This window comes from Phaseolus vulgaris, chromosome 8 (assembly GCF_000499845.2).
Source record: "Phaseolus vulgaris cultivar G19833 chromosome 8, P. vulgaris v2.0, whole genome shotgun sequence".
In the NCBI taxonomy this organism is placed as follows: Eukaryota; Viridiplantae; Streptophyta; class Magnoliopsida; order Fabales; family Fabaceae; genus Phaseolus; species Phaseolus vulgaris.
Window position 1 is genome coordinate 29,374,540 of NC_023752.2, and position 23,715 is coordinate 29,398,254.

The following is a 23,715-nucleotide window of genomic DNA, read 5'->3' on the forward strand; positions in this document are numbered from 1 at the left end:
ATTCATAAATTTAATTGAAAAGACATTCAACAAATATTTAAAATAAATAATATTTATATTTAATGTATTATTTTTAAATATTAAATTCTAGAATTGTATTTTGATTAGATTATATCCAATTTGTATATTTTAGATAAATAGGTTAAGAAGTGATTAGCAAAAGTGACATGGATGATTAAGAACCCATTTCTTGATGGTCCCTTTTTTCATGTACCTCATTTATTAGTTGCGCCAATTTCTCCCTAAATGTAGAGATAAGGTATCTCCCAACCTACTACAATAGTTGTTATAAAATCAAGTCACTTTTACTAGCTAAACTGGAGTTTAGCAAATATATTTCAATTTTTTAATGCTTCTTGATGCACTTTTCTCGTGTTTTTGGCCCATCCTTTTAGGAATATGTTTTCACTGATTAGCGCTGTTCACCTAAATTCAACCTAATAGTTGCACATTTTTGTCTGTTTTCAAGAAAGTTATTGGTAATACACAACTTTTTTTGTCTCTATGCACAAAACCTACGCTGAAAAAGCTATTTCTTTTACTAAAAATGCTTTTGCAAGTCAATTCTTATAAACACTTTATTGGAGAATCATTATTTTCTTTATTCATTTAACCAACGTGTTTTTGTAGCATCATTCAATAAAATCGATTATTTTTTTTGAGAAAAGTAAAAAAAAATGTCTTCAACTGAGTCTTATGCTTGTAAAAGTTAAGTTTGATGACGGTTTTGAAAATAAAAATAAAAATTTAACATGAATATATAAAATCTAACATGAATATTAAGTTATATTCATATAAGTCAAAATTTAGCACCTAGTTTTATACAAGTAAAAGTTAGGAATGTATATTGGGACCTTGACCGTGACTCATATCATCTTGTTGTATTCCTTTCTAGATTGTTTCACATTAATGCCAAAATATGAAACCCTAAACCACTTATTGAATTGTTATAGAAGATCAAGCTACAAATCATTTCCAATTTTTTGATTGAAGAAAAAATAGTTGTGTTATAGTTATTTCTTCTTCAATTATAATTTATTATTAAAAACATGTCTTTCATTGATTATAAAGTGGTTGAGGTTTTAAGATATAATTTTCTAAAAATGTAAATAATTGTCTATAGAAAACATTGACATGGCCTTGGAGGTAGGTTCCAAATTGGACAATAGCCGGATAGAAATAAAGTTATTCAAACTAAACGCGTTGAAAAATATAGCACGACCCCAACACCAATTAAATGTCATTATCAAATACAAGAGGATCTCCTCAATATCTACTTCAATACCAAGTTCAAATATTCATGTTCAAAAATACCTTTTTTCTCTCACAAACCATTCACCCAAACCTCAGCCATGAAGCTGAATCCCTTCTGCATAGTTTTACCACCAAATTCTGGTGAAATGGTGGTGCCACTCGAAAAGGGTGTCCAACAAGAACCCTTTCAAACACCAAAGAAACAAGTTGAGGCCAAACAGCTTCACAGGGCATGTGGGGGGCAAGTTCTTGCTTCTCTTGGTGATTTTTTGGGCAAGTTGTATGACTCAGGGTGGTGGAGAATTTGCCAGAAAGGAGAGCACAAAGAGAAGCACAACTCTGGTGTGTTGTTTCATGATATGGACGGTGTGCAAGTTTCTGTCAACATTGGCAGGGACAACCCCAGAATTTTCAGCTATGCAGAGCTGTTCATAGGGTCCAATGGTTTCAGTGAAGACCAAGTTTTAGGGAGTGGAGGGTTTGGCAAAGTGTACAAGGCTGTTTTGCCCAGTGATGGAACCGTGGTTGCTGTGAAGTGCTGTTTGGCAGGGAAAGGCAAGCAGTTTGAGAAAAGTTTTGCAGCAGAGTTAACAGCTGTAGCTGATCTTCGCCACAAGAATCTTGTGAGGCTGAGGGGTTGGTGTGTCAATGAAGATCAGTTGCATCTTGTTTATGACTACATGCCAAACCGAAGCCTTGACCGTGTACTATTTCGCAGGCATGAGAACTTGAAGGCTAAGCCTCTTCAATGGGGACAAAGAGGGAAGATTGTGAAGGGTTTGGCAGCTGCATTGTACTATCTCCATGAGCAATTAGAGACTCAAATCATTCATAGGGATGTTAAGAGCAGCAATGTGATGCTTGATTCCCATTACAATGCTCGGTTGGGTGACTTTGGCATGGCAAGGTGGCTAGAGCATGAGCTTGAGTATGAGTATAAGTATGACAACAGGAAAACAACATCAATCAGAAATGACCATTTCAGATTGGGAGAGACATCAAGAATTGGGGGCACAATTGGGTATCTTCCTCCTGAAAGCTTGCAGAAACCAAGCAATACTACCTCCAAATCTGATGTCTTCAGTTTTGGGATTGTTGTACTAGAGGTGGCGTCTGGAAGGAGAGCAATCGATCTTACGCAGCCAGATGAACAAATGATTTTGCTTGATTGGATTAGAAGGCTTTCTGATGAAGGGAAGCTTCTGGAAGCAGCTGATACAAGGCTACCAGATGGATCCTTCATGCTTTCAGAGATGCAGCATTTCATTCACACAGGCCTCCTCTGCACACTCCATGACCCACAATCGAGGCCAAACATGAAATGGGTTGTGGAAGCTCTTTCTGACATTTCTTTTAAACTACCAGCACTCCCTTCTTTTCTCTCCCACCCTTTATATATCTCTTTGTCTTCCCCATCTGATACTAGTCATAGTCCAAGCAGCACAAGTGGCACTAGCTCTACCACAGATAATGCAAGCATAATCACCACCAATACCTCATCAAACTATGTAACAGCCACAGGTGAAACTGTGTATGTAACCGCTGAGTACAAAAACAGTGAAATCATCTCTTCTAAGAGCATGAACCACCACCGACCATTTCCTGTGATAGAAACTCCAAGAGAAATATCATACAAGGAGATTATTTCTGCTACAGATAACTTCTCCGATTCAAGAAGGGTGGCTGAGCTAGACTTTGGAACTGCGTACCATGGCATCCTTGATGACCAATGCCATGTTTTGGTGAAACGCCTTGGGATGAAGACATGTCCCGCACTGCGTGATAGATTCTCCAACGAACTCCGAAATCTGGGACGGCTTCGCCATAGGAATTTGGTTCAACTTCGTGGATGGTGCACTGAGCAAGGAGAGATGCTTGTTATTTATGATTACTCGGCAAGTAGAATTCTCAGCCAACTGCTTATGCATCATAACAATGGAAGTAGAAGTGGGGCTTCTTTCCTCCAATGGCATCACAGGTACAACATAGTGAAGGCACTGGCCTCTGCAGTACTCTATCTACATGAGGAATGGGATGAACAAGTGATCCACAGAAACATTACCTCTTCAGCTGTCATTCTTGAACAAGATATGAATCCAAGACTCAGCTCTTTTGCTCTAGCAGAATTTTTGTCAAGGAATGAGCATGGTCATCATGTAGTTGCTGACACTAGAAAATCGGTTCGTGGGATTTTCGGCTACATGTCTCCAGAATACGTGGAATCAGGTGAAGCAACCACTGAAGCTGATGTTTATAGTTTTGGTGTAGTGGTGCTTGAAGTTGTCAGTGGACAGATGGCAGTAGATTTTAGGCAACCAGAGGTGCTTTTGGTGAAGAAGGTTCATGAATTTGAGACGAGAAAAAGACCATTGAAGGAATTAGCTGACATTAGACTCAATGGAGAATACAATGACCAAGAATTGATGAGATTAGTGGGGTTAGGAATTGCTTGCACCCGTTGCAACCCGCAGTTAAGACCAAGCATGAGACAAATAGTAAGCATTCTTGATGGCAATGACAAATTACTTGTCCATAATAACAAGGAGAGCAGGGAAGAATGGAGACAAAGAAATTACTGTTCTTTGTCAATGATTAAGAGAATCCAAGCTCTAGGAATACAGTAAGAATATGTAGGACATTGAAGTTACCTAATGGGAACTGAATTTTTTTGTAAAGTAGAGAAACCTCTATCTTGTTTTTTGTCTCCATGTTTTATCTATTTTGTCTACTTATTCTACACTAGGTTGTATTGTATATAAAAGAAGCTTAATGTATCGGTGTATTTTTATGCTGAAGAACGGTAAAAACATGTGTTTTCTATTCATACTTCAATTTTCTAGTTTTCAATTCCACAAGCAAAGTGTATAAATTTCCCCAACACAGTATTAAGAAAATGGAGACAAGTCAAGCTCACACACATTTAGCACAATCTAACTTCAAACTCTTCTTTCTGCAGTATAACTTCTTTTCTTGCATCTATTCATCTGCATCAATGCCAACCCAATTAATGAAACCAAATAGGAACTCCCTGAACGTGACCTGACCATTCTTGTCCCAGTCCATTTCTTCTGCAAGGAAGCAAAATCAGAGAGGGAAATCAGAAAGGTAACATAGAAATGAGAATGGAGAAATGAAAGATCTAAAACAGATCATGCTATAGAATTGAAGTAAATAATACGAAATCTGTGTTTAGAGATGCGGGCCGGGGATCTTTCACGAGGATTAGTCTCATTCAGTGTCCTGACCATGTCCTTTTTGTTAAGCTTCCCATCACCATTTTTATCAAAAAACACAAAGGTCTCAACTATGGCATTAAAAATTTCTCCAACCCGTTCTAACCCTGCTTTAGATGACTGAGAGAAAAATATAATCACGATGAAGTCATTGCATAGTTAAGCAGATATAACAATTTCAAGATCAACAAAAGCATAAAATTAAGATTCCAGTGAGTACATTATTAGAGGATGAAGGTTCTTCTAGTAGATGGATGAGGCATAGAAGAACTATAAACTCATTGAACTGTATGCCCTTGCTTCCATCAATATCACAGTACTCAAAAAGAGTCTCAATCTCCTTTTCTTTAAGATGAAGATCTAGATGTTCTAAGAACTTCTTTAGTTCATTGGGTTCTATAGATCCGTTAGAATCCTCATCTGTGAAAGATACAACATAAAACACGTTACTTTTCTGCCAAAAATTAAGAGCTGTAGCTTATTAAAAACAGCATGTTGGGGCTGTTATTGAAACTTACCATACTGTTCAAACATTCCTCTTAGTGTTTTCAGCTTCTCCTTGAACATAGGGAACATCATAACTATACCATCAACTGATTTCAATTTGCTTTCTCCAAATTTATGTCTTCTCATTTCAACTATTTTCCTTTCAATTTTATCATCCAAGCTCATACTCTTGCTTGACTTACCAATACATGACAGTATTACTCCCATTTTATTGGCAAAGACTTCTGAAGAAAGCAAAATGTAAGAGTAACAATCCTTGGAATGAGGTACAAGGAAACAAAAAAAAGAATTAATCAGGTGTTAATTTTCACGAATCTAACAATAGTGTCTTTTATATCTTTAACTTGATAAATATCAGAAGTAAAAAAAATGTGGGGGGAGGGGGATAAACGAATTACTTTTACTTTTTTCTTAAAACTATCATCAGTATGCATATACAAGGTACACGAAAAATTCTCAATTCTTGCAATTTTTCAAATAATTTTGTCAGATAATGTTTTAGTAAAGTAGAAATTCCAAATGTTATCCAATGCCTAACACAAGATATGAAATAGATTAAACAAGAGAAACGAATAAGACAAGCAAAAGAAACCTACCCGCCAATTTCCTGGTTCTTGGCTTATGACAAGCAAATAAAATAGTTTTGGGACAACCAAAGGTTCAGAAGGAAGCAATTTCTAAATAAGCAAAATTTTGAAGAATAGAGAAGCAGCTAGAAATTTATAGGGAAAGAAAAAGATGAAAGCAGAAAAAGAGAAGTTTAGTGGATTCCAAAAGGGGAGATGGCATCTTTGCTTTGAGTGTTAGGCTCTTTCCAAGTATCCAAGCTCCAAAGGGATAGTTAAGGAATATGTTCCATTGACTTACTGAAGATTGTGCTTATTCACTATTTGTTTGATGGTGTTTCCCATAAACAAAACCCAAAAGAAAAAGGACAATTTTTCAGGTTGAATGGAGAGTTAGCCCTACACACATTCACTTTGTATCATTCAACTTATGGTGTTGTTACCTGACGTTCTTTGGGGCCAAAAGCACACAAATGCAGAAGACAGATTTTTTTTTATTACGAAAATAGGTAAAGTTGTGAGGCAGAAACCCAACTTTGAAGAAATAGTTGCAAAGATGTCATCCATGTATAACATAATTTTTATAGAAAAAAATTCTAAAAAGTTTAGATGTATAACACGATTTAGTATAAATTTCATATAGTTGAAGTTGTCTATGAGTATAAATTTCATATAGTTGAACTTATCTTCTGTCTTTTTTAATATTTTGGGAAAAAGTTGCACCATTTCTTTCCTTTAGCCTTCTTTGGGAGCTTCATTAGTCCAAGATGGAAAATAGAATACGACCAGGTAGCCGCTGTTGTTCCTGATTTCTCTTTGTACCAAAGATAGCATATTTTACCATTCTCTTGACTAGTGAATATCTCTTTGTACCAAAGATAGCATATTTTACCATTCTCTTGACTAGTGAATAAACAGTGTCCAACATTTTGCACATTTCTATGTTGACACTCATTGTAGATAATGGAATGTTCTTTGATGAGAAGGTTTCAGCCAAAAGGGTAAAATATGAGTTAATTTGTTTAACATTCCTACTTATAAATATGCATCAATAGCATCTAAAAACCATGGCACTACTGGACAAATCACAAACAGCAGTAGGTACACATAATCACGCCATTGGGTTAAATGTCATCTAAACTACATAGAATTATCTCAGTTTTGTTCAGTCTTAATATAAAATTTTAACACAGCTAAACCAATTTGTGTTTTTCGATATATAAGTTTTTGTTATTATAAAATTATTAAATATTTTTTAAAAAGAAAATTATAAATATTTTTTATAAAATTTATTATTAAACATGTTATAATAAAAAATTAAATATATTACATAATTTTATAGAAAAAAAGTAATGTACCAGTGATCAACTACATTAAAGAACAAATTGACAGTAAATGACAAGTAAGGAAACATCTTATAAATCAAGGTAACTTTCCTGTAAATTCAGACCACATCCCGCCAAATCTGGGTGACACCCTAAGAAATAAGCTAACAGTGATTTATTGAATATATGTGTTAGATATGACCCATGAATCAAATGACACATTACCAAACATTATAAATAAGCCTTTTACAAAGGAGTAAGGTACGCTTTTATCAGTTTTATATCATACACCCTCAATACAGAGTACTTACTTGATAGTTGGAGAACCTTCTGTAGGTTTACTTCCAACCGAGCAATAAGGAGCTGAGGAATTGAAGGGTTGGAGTCTAAAGGAGTAGAAGAGTTTAAAGAACTGGAGTACAAGGGAGCACGATCAAAGACGCAACTACTGGAGTACGACTAACATCAACAACAATTGTTACGGTAAATCTCAGGTACTATCTAGGCCCGCTTTGTCTATACAAGTACAATTAAAGTTCACCGTGGGGTCGAGATAGAGTCAAAGCAAGCAACAATGGTGATACAAACTGAAAGATAACTAAGGACACAACAAGCACTTCCCAAAAGGGTCAGTCATCTCAAGATACAAAGCCAGGCCCCACCAAGCCTCGAGAAAGAATCATCAAAAGAAGAAGAAGCTATAAACCCGAATATCAGAAGTTCTTCCTTTTGGTCTTCTTAACAAATAGAATATGTTTGTAAATAATTTGGGCTCACTTTAGGGGTCCAAATAGCAAAGATAGGCTAGAATAAGGTGCCTTTAGCGTAACAGGGGGTGTAGTTATCATTTTAGCTTGTTCCTAGCCCTTTAGGAAGACAATTTGACCTAGATTCTAAAAAAACAAGCCTAGGGTACGAGTTTGACTTAGTCAGACCATAAGACTGCCCATTTTTCCCTTTTCTCATCCTACCCCTCTTGCTTGTTTTCCAAGGCTCCTTCACCTATAAATAAGAGGCCTACCCATTGTATTTGACAAGTTGAATTTGAATGAAGTAAAGAAACTCTGCACAAATTGTGTGAACTCTTAGTGAAGCTTATGTCCTCTTAGGTTTGAGGTCTTATCTTGAGTGATTGGAAAGCCTCAAGTGGCAGCCAACACACTCATCTTTGAGCACATCACCCTCCAAGTGGCGTGACATTTCTCACCCACCATCATAAGTTTTCTCATTCCATTTTCCTTCCATTTCTCCATTCCATTTTATGTGTTTGTCTCTTAATTTCTCTTCTTTGTTGCTCTTGCGTATCACTCATAATCATGAGTATGGTGCATCATTTGGGAGGCCATGACCACCATTAATGTTTGCCTTTGCCCATTTCAATTCCGTAATTGCATCTCATCCTCACCCTATCTTGTTTTTTTATATTTGCCTCTGTGAAGTGAACATCCACACTTACTTAACCACTTGGTTAAGTTCGTGTCCAATGGGAATCTTCCTTAGGTCCTCACCTCTAATTGTTAAAATCTCAACCTTAAGTAAAAATGTCACCATAAATGAAAACATCTAAAAATCAACTCACATCAAATGGTTTCAACAAGATAGATGACAAACGGTAGGATGCTAGAGGCGAACTAAATCGCTACGTTCTAGGCTCTACAAAAAGAAAAGGAAGAAATGCGCCAAAAGAACAAAAAGAAGGTCACCCTTCGTCGAAAAAACGAAGAGGAGATGCAAATCCTTAAGGAGAAAAATGAATAAATGAAGTTGCAGCTGGCCGAGCCCATACTCGTAGCCAGGTGTGGATAGCGTAGACAAACTCCTCCTCAGAGGAGTGAACACACAAAATCAGGAGAGAACAACTACAACTCGAACTTAGACTTATCAGTCTTTTAGACCACATATAGAATGCACGATCATCATAGAACACGAGCCAAAAGGACACCCTTTTACTGATGAAATCATGGAAGCATAACTCCCTCTTAACTGGAAGAAAATGGTTATCGATCGGTACGACGGTACCACAGATTCAGACGAGCACATCGACGTATACAAAATGGAGATGAGCCTCTACACATAAGAAAAATTGGTGTGGTGTCGTGTATTTCCCACCTCATTAAAGGGAGGAATGCTCAGTTGGTTGACAAGACTTCCATCTGACTCGATGGACAACTTCAAAACATTATTATCTAACTTCGGCACTCATTTTGCAACAAGCCGACCATTCTTAGATTCATAACACTTATCTGTTAGAATGAATGGCTTTAAACTAGAGGGGGATGAATGGTTTAAAGGGGGTTTTCACAAACTTTTTAAGATAGAATGAAATTCTTTGCAAGAAACCAAATTTAGGAATTCAGTTTGCCAAGAACAAAGCTCAAAACAGTAAAGCACCAGAAAAAAAATCGGTTGTTTATACATGTAAAAATAACAACAACTGAAATTAAAGAGTTTAAGGAAGTTAGAGATGCACAAACAGTTTATACTCGTTCACTCTTAAATCAAGAGCTACATCCAGTTTCCCAGAAACCACTGGGGAATCCATTAGGTAATCAAATCCAGATTACATACACACACCACCAAAGAAGTGACCTTGATCCCCTCAAGAAACACACTTCCTTTGGCTCAGCACACACACACCAAGAATGTTGATCTGGACAACCTCAAGAGCACACAACCCTTCTTGGATTTACAACACTAGAATGTACACAAATTATAGAATGAATTACACTGTTACAGAATCAACTGAAATCAATACAAAGTAATCCTATTCCACTTCTCTCTTGAATAACCAAAGCTCAAAGTGAAAGCTCATTGAAAAACTCAAATATGTTTTTCTTTCTTGTTGTTTGTTATAAAACATTAACAAACTATTTATAGTATACAAATCTTGGTCAAAGCATTTAAAGCAGGAGCGTATTCAGTTATGAAATCAATTAAAACTCATTTAACTAACAAAACTGTTTTTGTTAGGATTCCAAACAAACAATCGGTTGAAATAGCGAATCAATTGGTTGTTTTGGTTTGACAACAAGTCAACCATCCAAACAGTTTTCAAACTTTTTCAAAAAAACCTAAGTATAAAACAATCGGTTGTTGCGACAAAACAACAGGTAGTTTTTCACTTAGTTTGAAAAACACTTTAAACTTGAAAGATTTGAAAACACTTAAGCTTTAGATTCAACAAAGAGTGGATTACAAATATAATCTACCCCAGATCCTATGCTAAAGCAAATCAGCAACTTCAAGCAACTTCAGCCTTCCATCAAATGCTTAGGATTTGGATTCTTCAAAGCTTGAACACACTTGATTCAACATTATCAACATATGATAGGAGAAAGGAAAATCACTCCAAGCATTAATGGAGAGGTTCAAAAAATTATCTATGAACATCAGGAACCTCAACCCAGATGTGGCCATGCATCATTTGGTCACTGCACTTAGATCAGGTTTGTTTGCTGATAGTCTATGTAAAAAACTAGCAAAAAACTTAGACGAACGAAGGCAACATGCGACTAATATCATGCAACTAGAAGGATTGTGTGATTATCGCAATAATGTCTGAGTAGACCATGGTGGAGATAAAGGAAAAGATAGGGATAGAGGTGGCGGACATGCGCCCGGAAGATCCAACAGATACAAAGAAAATTGAGGTCCTCAGTTTCACACTTATACACTTTTGAATGCTGATAAGGGGAAAATTATGGATGAGGCACTGAATTCCGATCTCATCCCAAAACTAAAAAAGCTACAAAGCCCAAAGGAGGTTGATATGTCCAGGCAATGCCAATACCATTATTGTTGATCAAGTGCTTTGAAGAATTCAAATCCAAAGTGTTTGATAAAAGGCTGGTGTTGCTGCTGTGTTTGGGAGGGATCTAGGTAAAATAGAATGTGATCCTCTCCTTTGTTGAATCTAAAACTGATGTGATTTAAAACCTTTTTTTGAAATCAAGTGTTTTTCCAACTAAGTGAAAAACAACTTGTTGTTTAGTCGAATCAACCGGTTGTTTTACTCTTAGGAGTTTTTGAAAAGGTTGAAAACTTTTTTAATTTGGTTGACTTAACTGTCAAACCAAACAATCGGTTGTTTCAACCGATTGTTTCTTTGAAAATCCTAACAGAATTCAGTTTTGAATGATTGAATGTGCTTTAAATGTATTTCAATTGAATACGCTCTGTACCGACCAGGTCATCGGGTGTGATGACGTGTCTAGCACGTGACTATGTGGGGCGTGCTCAACGGAACACGTGGGCAAGAGAAAGATGGATGGTTCAGAGGTGAGCATAGTCGCTGGTTCAGGGAACTGGCGTTCTGTAGTAAACATGGTCGGTTGTCGCTGGGTTTATCTGTCATCGACGTGTTTGGCAATGGGAGATCAGGTGGTCTGACGCCGCCGCGAGGAGCACATCGCCGGATTTCCCAGAAAACTCAGTTGAAGCTACTGAAGGCTCAGAAGAGTAAGTTCAAGCGTATAACTTCGGTAAGGTGATTGTTGCGCCAGCATAGGGCGTGTGGGTTGAAGGGAACATCTTGCCTATCAGCGACAGGATTCCCAGAATGGACATTCGTTGATGGCAAGGTTTCCTCAGCCAGAACATGCATGGCGCGGCGATAAGGAGGATGCCATTAGCGACAAGCGATATCACAGGGATGGTGCACTTTGCTGCACCCGATACTCGCCTTGTCGGGTGGTGTTCTAGAGCATGTCGCGTGCTAGCTTACTCCTTGAGTAGAGGACTTAGCCGCGCGACTGGTTACTACACAAAAACGACGCTCAAGTTGCCTCAACCTAGATGACGACACGTGTAGGGTTGGATGCTACCTGTTATTCCAACCCAGATGATGACACGTGTAAGGTTGGATGCAATTGAGAAATGACGCTCAAGCTATCCTAGCTCAGATGATGACACGTGTAGGGCTGGGCGCTACCTGCTATCCCAGCCCAGATGGCGACACGTGCAGGGCTGGATGCGAGCCACGCGTCCAAAAGCATAACGGCCTGGAGAGAGAAGAAACCTAGCTATAAAGGTAAACTTAACAGAATTTGCAGAGGTATGTTTTCATTACGGCTCATTTTGCTAGGGTTGTGTGCCTTTAGTACGGTTCTACAGAGCATATTTTCTCTGATTTTTGGGTGTTCTTGTCACTGACTTGAGCGTCGGAGCGCCACCTTGTGTTTTCAGGTTCTCAGAGAGATTTTCTGTGGTGCGAACTTGAGAGCCACGTGGAGTCAAGCTGGTGAGGAGGTTCGGGACGAGGCAACGCTCTTACGCTAGGTCAACCGACAGGATCACACTCCTTCATTAATTGCTTTGAGCAATCTTTGGAAAATATAAATGGTTTGTTTATGTTTTCAAACAAGCAAGAGAAACAAGTTTGAGTTTTTCAGGTGTGACAAAGTTGATTCTAAGATTTGAACTTTCACATCAAGCTTTGGGTTTTCAAAGAGAGTGGATTAGGATTGCAATTGTATTGATTTCAGTTTGTACTGTGAACAAGTGTAATCCCTTCTAAACCTACTGTATTTCTGGTGTTATGTTGCCAAGGAGTGTTGTGTGTTCTTGAGGTGGTCAAGATCAATACTCTTGGTATGTTTTGCCAAAGGGAGTGTGTTTCTTGAAGGGTTCAAGGTTACTTTGGTGGTTTGTGTGTTGTAATCTGGTTTGATTGCTTAGTGGATTACCTAGTGGTTTTTTGGGGACTGGATGTAGCTCTTGGCTTAAGAGTGAACCAGTATAAACTGTTGGTGTATCTCTTTCTTACTCTGAACTCATTTAATTACTGTTTTAAGCTTTGTTGATATAAACAACCGATTGTTTCGAAGAAAAAACCGATTGTTTTTATGTTGCTTTGTTTTTTCATTGCTTAAATTCTTGGCAAACTTGATTCCTGTTCTGGATTCACACAAAGAATTTTTTTAAATCTGAAAAAGTTTTCAAAACCCTTCTTATACAATTCACCCCCTCTCGTTTAAGACCATATATTCTAATAATTGGCATCACGAGCTTGGTACTTGAAAAATATTCAAGTTTTATCCTAAAATCTTTTTTCTATGGCTGAAAAACTACCTTTTGGGGAGGGTGCCTCAATTAACTGGCCACCTTTGTTTTGTTGTTTAAATTATCAGTTTTTGGAAAGTTAGAATGAAAATCTTTGTTGAATCTCTTGATAAAGGAATTTGGGATGCAATTGAAAGTGACCCTTTTATTCTTAAATTTGAAAAGGATGGATCTTCTATTGAAAAACCATGGTCCCAATGGACTGATGCTGAAAATAAAAAGGCCAAGTTTGATTGCATTGCCAAGAATATCATAACCTCTGCTTTGAATTCAGATGAATTTTTCAGGATCTGACAATGTGCATCTGCTAAGGAAATGTGGGATACTCTAGAGGTCACCAATGAAGGAACAAATGATGTGAAGAGAGCAAGGAAACATACTCTAATACAAGAGTATGAGATGTTTAGAATGATCAAGGGAGAATCAATTGCTGAAGTACAAAAGAGATTCACTCACATCATCAACCATCTAATGAGTATTGGAAAAGCCTTTGACAAAGAGGAGTTAAACATCAAGATTCTCAAGTGTCTTGATAGATCTTGGCAACCTAAAGTCACGACTATCTCTGAATCAAAGGACTTGACATCTTTAACTACAACCTCCTTGTTTGGAAAGCTTAGAGAACATGAGTTGGAGATGAATAGACTCAATGTTCAAGAAAGTGAAGATAAACATGTAAGGAACATTGCTTTGAAAGCTGCCAAGCATAAGAATAAGCAAGACTCAAGTGATGAAAATGAGGAAGAAAATCTTAGCTTGCTGTCCAAAAAGTTTAGCAAATTCTTGAAGAGAAACCACAACAAAGAATATAACAAAGAAAGGTATGGAAAAAAGAAAACTAGTGATTTTAATTCTAACAATTATACTTGCTTTGGTTGTGGAGAACAAGGGCATATAAAAGCTGATTGCCCAAATAAAAAAGGCAAGGAAAAGAATTCAAGCAATAAGGAAAAGAAAGGGAAATCAAAAAGAGCCTATATTGCTTGGGATGAAAATGAAGTCTCTTCATCAAGCTCCTCATCAAGTGAAGATGAAAAAGCCAATCTGTGTTTAATGGCAGAAGGAGATGATGATTCAAGCAGCTCAAGCAGTGTTAGTTCTTGTGCTTCCTTAAATGCTGAAAACTATAGTCAATTACTTCAAGCTTTTAAAGAAACTCATGAAGAAGCTAACCGATTGACTCTCTAAAACAACCGATTGAAAAGGTTGAATAACTGACTTGAAAATAGAGTCAAGACTCTTGAAGAAGAATTGGAAAAGTCAAAAACTGATTTTGAAAATCTTGAAATGCATTGCAAAAATTCTTCTCATTTGTGTAACTCTAAAGTTTGTGAAAATTGTAAAACTTTTGAGAGTAAGGTCCACTATCTTGTAAGAATTGTGGATAAAATTTCAAAGGGTAAATCCAACTTTGTAACTGTCTTGGCATCCCAAAATGTGTTTTTAGAAAATCTGGTTTGAGGTTTTATCCTCAAAACAAGAAAAATGGGATTTCAAAGCCTTTTTCAAAAGTGTCAGAAAAATAATCGATGGAAAGATCGAAACAACCGGTTGTTACATGCTTTTACTGCATGAAAAGAGGCCACTCAATTAGATTCTGTAAATTAGGAAATATTCTATTCCTAAAGGTATTATGAAATGGATTTCCAAAAGTTGTGAGGTTTCATATGATAAAGCTGAATCAAAAGGACCCACATTTGTAAGGGGACCAAATCTTGTTGCTTTAATTTATTTGTGTTGTAGGGATACTAAAAGAAGCATGAGGTCTTGAGTTATCTGGTCAAGCTTTTGGAAGAAAAGGAGTTTGTTTGGAACTGAATTGAGATTTTGTACCAGCTCAAGGTGTCTTGAAAGCCAAAAGAAGCACTCTTGATCATAAATAAATGACTCATTGAAGGGACTTCATGACAAAAGGATAAGACCTTCTTTGTCTTTGTTTTCTTTTTCTCTGTTATAAATTCATGCTAAAATCTTCATCTATATGTGTGTATACAATTACATTTTGATTCCTCTCTGTTTTTGTTTTAAAAACCCTGAACATGGTTGTTGTTGCAGAAACACAACCGATTGTTTTCTCGAAACAACCGATTGTTTCTTCTCTGACAGCACTGCATAAAAATTGATTTAATTTCTCTATGCACTCTATCTGTTTTAGATTTCTTTTTAAGGGGATTATGAGTCAATAAAGCAGTCATGAGACCTGATTTGGTCCAGAAGAAAGTTTCTTCTTGTCAGAAAAGGAATATATTCCATATCTTGGAAATTCAAGTGCCTTTATGACTAGTCAAAACAACATGTGGTAACCATGTGATTTTCTGGTAAGGGCTGACGTGCTTCTGTGCAAGATTGGACCAAATTCCTCTTCTTGAAGACTGAAACCCATTGTAGCCAAAGGATCAAAAAGGATTTTTGTTTTGCTATATAACCCTCTGCAGTTGTTTTTCTACACAAAAACAACTCATTGGCATATCTCTTGCTGCATCTCATATCCTCCTCTATTTTTCTGATTTCTTACATTCTGGTTTCATGGATTCCACTCCTCCATCATAAAAAAGGATTAAAACCAGAGCTGTAAGATTGGGAGGACGTCTTGAAGGCTGGTTTTCAGGAGACAATGAATTGATTGAGAAATATCACTTTGAAACAAGTAGAAAAGTGATAAACAACCCAAAATTTGTCTCTTTTAGCTAGTTGAAGAGTCAAAAGCTGGATGATGTGAAAAGGCTTCTTAAAGAACAACTGCTGAAAGGTTCTTAGAGATGGAAGGGAATATCTATCTGGATCTTATTCGGGTTTTCTACACCAATTTAAAGTTTGAAGGTAACAATTTTGTTTCTCTTGTCAAGGGTGTGGATATGGAGATCAGTCATGAAGTTTGGACTACTGTGACTGTCCTAAAGTATGCTGGCTTGAGAATAAAAAAAGGAAAATTGGTGTGGTGGAAGACTTCAACAAAATTCAATATTACAAAATTTGTTTAAAGAATCCTCATGCACAAGTAAGAACAAGCTCGGTTGGAGGTTTGAAATTGAATGAAAGGTTGTTGGCTCTCATTGTCACTTGGATTCTAACACCAAGAGGGAGCAACCATTATGTTCTAACTGAGGAAGATCTTGTCTACATATACTGCATAATTTGCAAAGTCAAGATTAATTGGATTCATATCATCAAGGAGCACTTGCAAAAATCTATGAGGTTAAGTGATTATCATTATCCTTTTGCTATCTTGATTTCTAAATTCTTAAACTATTTTGAAGTGAACCTTGAGGATGAAACATTTGAGTTGGTGAAATCAACATTTGAAGTGAACAATGGATCGCTAAGCAAGATGGGTTTTACCAAGATCAATGGAAAATGGGTAAGTAAGGATGGTGAACATGGTGGTTCCTCAAGTGGCTTTCATGTTGAACATGGTGAAGAAGATCAAAAAGCTGTTGAAGGTGCTGATATGGATGTTCTAGATGAAGAACAACCTGCTGTTGATTTTGGTGTTGGGACAAAACATCAAGGAGATAAGACTCCTTCAATGTCTTCCTTTGAGAGCTACATGGTGAATAGGCTAGATGGCTTTGCTGAAAACCAAAGGATTCTTCATGATCTTTGTGTTACAAATTTTCAGAACTTTGATAATAGATTTCAAAGCATGGATACACGTTTCTAGACCCTTGATGAACAAATTGAAGCTGTTCAGAATCAATTGTTTGAGCTGTAATATGGGAAAGAAGATTGAAGAAAAACAATCGGTTGATATCACGAAACAACTGATTGTGAAGTTGAGGAATCAAGTCTTTATTGTTCTTTCTATGTTTGTATTGCTTTATTTTGGACTATTTTGTCTTTATCTCTTCCTAAAGTCTATGTGAAGACAAATATGGGGAGAATATGGTTTTTGTATTTCACTACAAACTGTTATAACTCTTTAATTTTTGTTTTGAAGTTGTTTTTGTTGAATCAAGTGTGTTCAAGCTTTGAAGAATCCAAATCCTTTATGTTTGATGGAAGGCTGGATGTGCTTGTTGTTGCTGAGGTGCTTGAGAATAGAATCTGGGGTAGATTATATTTGTAATCCACTCTTTGTTGAATCTAAAGCTTAAGTGTTTTAAAATCTTTTAAGATTAAAATGTTTTCAAACTAAGTGAAAAACATGTTGTTTTGTTAAAACAACCGATTGTTTTATACTTAGGTGTTTTTAAAAAAGTTTGAAAACTGTTTTGGATGGTTGACTTGCTGTCAAACCCAAACAACCGATTGATTCGCTATTTCAACCGATTGATTCCCCTCAATACAAAGTGTTTTGAAGCATTTGTGTTTGAACTTTGAGCTTAGGTTATTTAAGAGAGAAGTGAAATAGGATTACTTTGTATTGATTTTAGTTGATTCTGTAACAGTGTAATTCGTTCTGTGATTTGTGTACATTCTGGTGTTGTAAAGCCAAGAAGGGTTGTGTGCTCTTGAGGTTGTCAAGATCAACATTCTTGGTGGTGTATGTGCTGAGCCAAAGGAAGTGTGTGTCTTGAAGGGATCAAGGTCAATTCTTTGGTGGTGTGTGTATGTAAACTGGATTTGATTACTTAGTGGATTCCCAGTGGTTTCTGGGAAACTGGATGTAGCTCTTGGGTTAAGAGTGAACCAGTATAAACTGTTTGTGCAATTCTCTCTTCCTTAAACTCTTTAATTTCAGTTGCTGTTATTTTACTGGTATAAACAACCGATTGTTTCTGCGAAACAACTGATTGTTTTTCTGTTTTGAGCTTTGTTCTTGGTAAATTGAATTCCTAAATCTGGTTTCTTGCAAAGAATTTCATTTTATACTAAAAAGTTTGTGAAAACCCCCTTTAAACCATTCACCTCCCCTTTAGTTTAAAGCCATACATTCTAACAATTATCATCAAGAGCTTGGTACTTGAAAAATACTCAAGTTTGATCCTAAAATCTTTTTTCAATGGCTGAAAAACTACCTTTTGGAGAGGGTGCATCAGTCAACAGACCACCTCTTTTCTGTGGTTTGAATTACCAATTCTGGAAAGTTAGGATGAAAATCTTTGTTGAATCTCTTGACAAGGGAATTTGGGATGCAATTGAAAATGGTCCTTTTATTCCAAAATTTGAAAAAGATGGATCTTCCATTGAAAAACCTTGGTCTCAATGGACTGATTCTTAAAACAAGAAGACCAAATTTGATTGTATTGCTAAGAACATCATAACATCTGCCTTGAATTTGGATGAATTTTTCAGGATTTCTCAATGCTCTTCAGCCAAGGAGATGTGGGACACTTTGGAGGTGACTCAGGAAGGAACCAATGATGTGAAGAGAGCTAGAAAGCATACTCTAATTCTGGAATATGAAATATTTAGAATGCTTAATGGAGAGTCAATCGCTGAAGTACAAAAGAGGTTCACACACATCATCAACCACCTTATGAGCCTTGGGAAAACCTTTGATAAAGAAGAGCTAAATATCAAGATCCTCAAGTGTCATGATAGATCATGGCAACCAAAGGTGACAACAATTTCTGAGTCAAAAGATTTGACATCCTTGACAACGGCTTCTTTATTTGGTAAGCTTAGAGAACATGAGTTAGAAATGAATAGACTCAATGTTCAAGAGAGTGAAGACAAGCATGTGAGAAGCATTGCCTTGAAAGCTGTCAAACGCAAAAGCAAGCAAGAATCAAGTGATGAAAGTGAAGAAGAAAACCTTAATTTGTTGTCCAAGAAATTTAGTAGATTTTTGAAGAGAAATCGCAACAAAGAAGCCAACAAAGAAAGGCATGTGATGGAGATCAAGATCAAGACCAAATGGAGGCCAATACTCAAGGACAAGAAGATGAAGAGGCTCAAGTGTTAGACGCTCAAGGAGTTGGTAGCCCACCTCAAAGGCTTACAAGAAGTCAATTCAAGGCATTAGGAAATAATGGAAGGTTGTTTTCTCTTTTTGTAATATCTTTGTGTTAGAAGGTGCTTAGAGGGAAACATAAGACACCTCTTTTGTAAAAGCATCTTTAGGTTTTTAGTTTAGGAAAATTATAGGAAGCTTGGGGGGTGTGCGCTTAGTATAGGGGTGTAGACGTAATAGAGAGGTGCCAATCTAGGAAAGGAAGTCACACCTTCCTCATGATCTAAGTTGGCGCCACTTTTATGTCATTTGGGGGGTAATTTGAGTTTAATTAGTTTTTCATTTCAGCACCTCTTAGGCTATAAATAAAGGTGCTTGCCTTTGTAAAAATCAGATTGGAAATTAGTAATAGAGAAACTCTACTCAATTTGAGAGAGAATTTGTGAGAACTTGTCTTCTCCTTCACCTTGTCTTATCTTGAGTGCATTTGGTTCTCTCAAGTGGCGGAACTAGCTCACTTATCTTGGAGCCTTCACCATCCAAGTGGCGTGATCATCAAACCAAAGCCTCCATCTCCATAAGTTCTTCTTTCTTTAATCTCCTAGTTCATTTGAAGCTAAAACATGTCTTAGTTTACTTTTCTAGCATTTTCATTCGGTATTCTATCTTGTTTCTGAATTTGCTTTGGTTCATCTTTGCCTTGGCTGTACCTAGTTGTTTCTTCTTCATTTCTTGCTGTTTGTTCGGTTCAATTTCAGTTTTGTAGCTTTCTATTCGGTCCTTTTGATTTTATACACAATTTGTTCGGTTCAATTGACAATAGATGGATCTTCCATATGAGTTTGGTGTTTGGTGCAAGTTTTGGTGAGTTATTGAAACATAGAACATTGATCCAATTCTATTAAAAGTGCCTAAGGTATCTCCAACTCAAGTTGATTCCATAGTATGTCAAAGAATCATCTCTACTTTGATAGTGGAATCATATCAGTATGGCAATAAGAAAACTAGTGATTTCAATTCTAACAACTATACTTGCTTTGGTTGTGGTGAACAAGGGCACATTAAAGCAGATTGCCCAAACAAAGAAAGCAATGAAAAGAAATCAAGCCACAAGGAGAAAAAGGGAAAGTCAAGAAGAGCATACATAACTTGGGATGAGAATGAAGTCTCCTCATCAAGCTCATCATCAATTGAAGAAGAAAAAGCAAACATATGATTGATTGCAGAAGAAGATGATGAGTCATGTAGCTCAAGTGATGTAAGTTCATGTGCTTCTCTAAATGTTGAAAATTATAGTAAATTGCTTGAAGCTTTTCAAGAAACACATGAAGAAGCTAACCGATTGGTTCTCTCAAACAACCGTTTGAAAGGGCTTAACTACTGGCTTGAAAAGAGGGTTCAGACACTTGAAGAAGAGCTGGAAAAATCAAAAATTGATTTTGAAAATCTGGAAAATCATTGCAAAAACTCTTCTTATATGTGTGACTATCTAGTTTGTGAAAATTGTGAAAATCTTGAAAAGAAAGTACATTATCTTGTTAGTAATGTGGATAAGCTTTCAAAAGGGAAATCCAACTTTGAGAATGTCTTGGCATCTCAAAATTGTGTTTTTGGAAGAGTTGGATTAAGTTTTAATCCACAAAACAAGCAAGATAATTTTTCAAAGAAATTTTCAAAACTGCCTGTAAAACAACCGATTGTTAAGTTGAAACAACCGGTTGTTACATGCTTTTATTGCATGAAGAGAGGCCATTCTGTCAGATTCTGCAAAATAAGGAAATATTCTGTTCCCAGAGGTTTTATGAAATGGATTCCCAAAGGTTGTGAGGTCTCAAATGATAAAAATAAATCAAATGGACCCACATTTGTAAGGGGACCAAACCTTATTGCTTGAATTTATGTTTATGCAGGGAATCTAGAAGAAAATGATGCTCTGAGTCATCTGATCAGGTTCTTGGAAGGAAAAGATTAACACTGGAACTGAATCAATGTTATGTACCAGTCCAAGTCTTTTCAAGAGTCAAAAGAAGCTTTTTGATCACAAACAAATGACTCATTCAAGGGACCTCATAAAAGGATAAGACCTTCCTTAACTCTGCCTTTGATTTGTTAATTACTATTTCATGTTTAAAAACGCTTTCTCTGAATAATTACATATGTTTTTGAATACCTCTAAGTCAATATTTGAAAAATCTCAATCTGTCTACTAGCTGTAGAAAAAAAACCAATTGTTTTCTCGAAACAACCGATTGTTTCCTCTCTGGCAGCATTGTGAAAGAATGAATTTAATTTCTTTTTTGCATTTTTTCTATTGCAGATCTCAATTATGAAAGGATCCTGAGTCAATAAAGCTGTGTTGAAAGCCTGATTATGTTATGGAGGAAGTTACAACATGTCATAAAGGAATATATTCCATAATCTTGAAAATTCAAGAGCCTTTATGACTAGTCAAAGATCACATGTGATGACCATGTGGTTTTCTGCTTTTTATGATGTTTTTTGTGCAGGTCTTGGTCAAGTCTTTTCTCTTTGAAGACTGAAACCCACTCACATCAATTGATTGCAGTAAGGTTCAACTTTTCTATAAATTTTGGTGCAGCTGTTCTCTCTACAAGAACAATCAATTGAGCCACCTCTTGCAACATCTTTTGCTCTCTTTGTGTGAGACCCTTTGCCTCTTTTTCTGCTATCAGGGAGTCCACTCCTCCTACATCAAAGAGGATCAAAACAAGAGTTGTGAGGTCTGCAGGGAGACTTGAGGGCTGGTTTTTAGGGGATAATGAGCTCATTGAGAGATATCATTTTGAAACAAGCATAAAGGTGATCAACAACCCCAAAGTTGTTTCCTTTGATTGGCTGAAAATTCAAAAGCTTGACAATGTGAGAAAGCTTCTAAAAGATCAGTTGCTGAGAAGATTCTTGGAGATGAAGGGAAACATATACCCTGATTTAATTCGGGTATTCTACACCAACCTTAAGTTTGAAAGAAACAACCTTGTTTCTCATGTGAAAGGTGTAGACATGGAGATTAACCATGATGTGTGGACTGCAGTAACGGGTTTAAAGTATGTTGGTCTAAGGATTAACAAGGGAAATCTTGGTGTAGTGGAGGATTTCAACAAAGTCCAATACTACAAGAGTTACTTGAAGAATCAACAAGCCCAAGTGAGAACTTGTTCTGTTGGAGGCTTGAAGTTGGATGAAAGGGTACTTGCTCTTATTGTTACTTGGACTCTAATTCCAAGAGGGAGCAACCATTCTGTCTTAACAGAAGAATATCTTGTATACATCTACTGCATCATGAAGAAGATCAAGATCAACTGGATTCATATCATCAAAGAACATATGCAAAAATCCATGAGGTTAAGTGACTACCACTATCCCTATGCTGTTTTAATCTCTAAATTCTTGCACTATTTTGAAGTGAATCTTGAAGATGAGACCTCTGAGTTGGTTAAATCAACACAAGAAATGAACAATGGCTCTCTAACAAGATGAGATTCGCCAAAATAAGTGGAAAATGGATGAGCAAAGATGGTGATCATGGTGGTTCATCAAGTGCTGCAGCTGCTGATTTTGATGAAGAAGATCAAGCTGCTGATATGGATATTCACAATGAAGATCATCCTGCAACTACCTTTGAAGCTGGAACAAGTGCAGGACATCAAGGAGATGACATGCCTTCTATGTCTTCTTTTGAAATATACATAGTGAATAGGCTTGACGGCTTTCCTGAAAATCAAAGAAATCTCCATGATCTTTGTGTGACCAATTTCAAGAGCATTGACAACAGATTCAATAACATGGAAACTCGGTTTATGACCCTAGATGAACAAATTGAAGGTGTTCAAAACCAGATCTTTGAACTTCAGTATGACAAGGATGATTGAAGGAAAAACAACCGGTTGAATGATCGAAACAACCAATTGTTTTTGTCCTGTATCAGTTTAAGTGCTTTTGCTTTTAAATTCTGTATAATCTGGAACAATTGCTTTTTTATCTCTTCTTATTGTCTATTTTTGAAGACAAATAGGGGGAGATTTTCTGCAAACTCTATGTTCTGTTTAAGTGAACTTTAATTATGCTGCTTTGCTGCTGATATGCTGGTATTTCTAGTGGTTTTTAGATGCTGTTTTTGTTAAAGAAAACATGTTTTGTTTTACTGATCTAACCTTCTATCAGAAATATTGTGCTTTGCTTAAACTTTATTTTGTAGGAACTGCTTCAGATTCAAACAAGTCCAACACAAGCAACCAGGGATTTCTCTTCATCAAATAGGGGGAGATTGTTGAATCAAGTGTGTTCAAGCTTTGAAGAATCCAAATCCTTTGTGTTTGATGGAAGGCTATATGTGCTTGTTGTTGCTGAGGTGCTTTAGAATAGAATCTGGGGTAGATTATATTTGTAATTCACTCTTTGTTGAATCTAAAGCTTAAGTGTTTTCAAATCTTTTAAGTTTAAAGTGTTTTTCAAACTAAGTGAAAAACAACCTATTGTTTTGTCGAAACAACTGATTGTTTTATACTTAGGTGTTTTTTGAAAAAGTTTGAAAACTGTTTTGGATGGTTGACTTGCTGTCAAACCCAAACAACCGATTGATTCGCTATTTCAACCGATGGTTTGTTTGGAATCCTAACAAAAACAATTTTGTTAGTTAAAAGAGCTTTAATTGATTTCATAACAGAATACGCTCCTGCTTTAAATGCTTTGACCAAGATTTAAATACTATAAATAGTTTGTTAATGTTTTATAACAAATAACAAGAAAGAAAAATAGATTTGAGTTTTTCAAAGAGTTTTGAAGCATTTGTGTTTGAACTTTGAGCTTAGGTTATTTAAGAGAGAAGTGAAATAGGATTACTTTGTATTGATTTTAGTTGATTCTGTAACAGTGTAATTCGTTCTGTGATTTGTGTACATTCTGGTGTTGTAAAG

General features: G+C 36.4%; 2 protein-coding genes across 3 annotated transcripts; one reads left to right on the top strand and one right to left on the bottom strand.

The window, feature by feature from the left end:
• The first annotated feature begins 1,153 nt into the window (after positions 1-1,153).
• LOC137825650 (receptor like protein kinase S.2) lies at positions 1,154-4,078 on the top strand. The gene has a single exon (XM_068631374.1). The coding sequence runs from the start codon at positions 1,353-1,355 to the stop codon at positions 3,876-3,878; it is 2,526 nt and encodes an 841-aa protein (XP_068487475.1). The 5' UTR covers positions 1,154-1,352; the 3' UTR covers positions 3,879-4,078.
• LOC137825651 (probable calcium-binding protein CML22) lies at positions 4,056-5,992 on the bottom strand. 2 transcript variants are annotated; one of them, XM_068631375.1, is made up of 5 exons: positions 5,591-5,992; positions 5,006-5,218; positions 4,708-4,907; positions 4,433-4,607; positions 4,056-4,322 (listed from the first exon to the last, which is right to left on the bottom strand). In XM_068631375.1, exons 2-5 carry the CDS (start codon positions 5,199-5,201, stop codon positions 4,231-4,233), a joined length of 663 nt encoding a protein of 220 aa, XP_068487476.1. In that variant the 5' UTR covers positions 5,202-5,218; positions 5,591-5,992; the 3' UTR covers positions 4,056-4,230. The 2 variants fall into 2 exon arrangements, with proteins under 2 accessions (XP_068487476.1, XP_068487477.1); XM_068631376.1 differs by having other exon boundaries at positions 5,006-5,249; positions 5,591-5,961.
• Between the last annotated feature and the right edge of the window lie 17,723 nt (positions 5,993-23,715).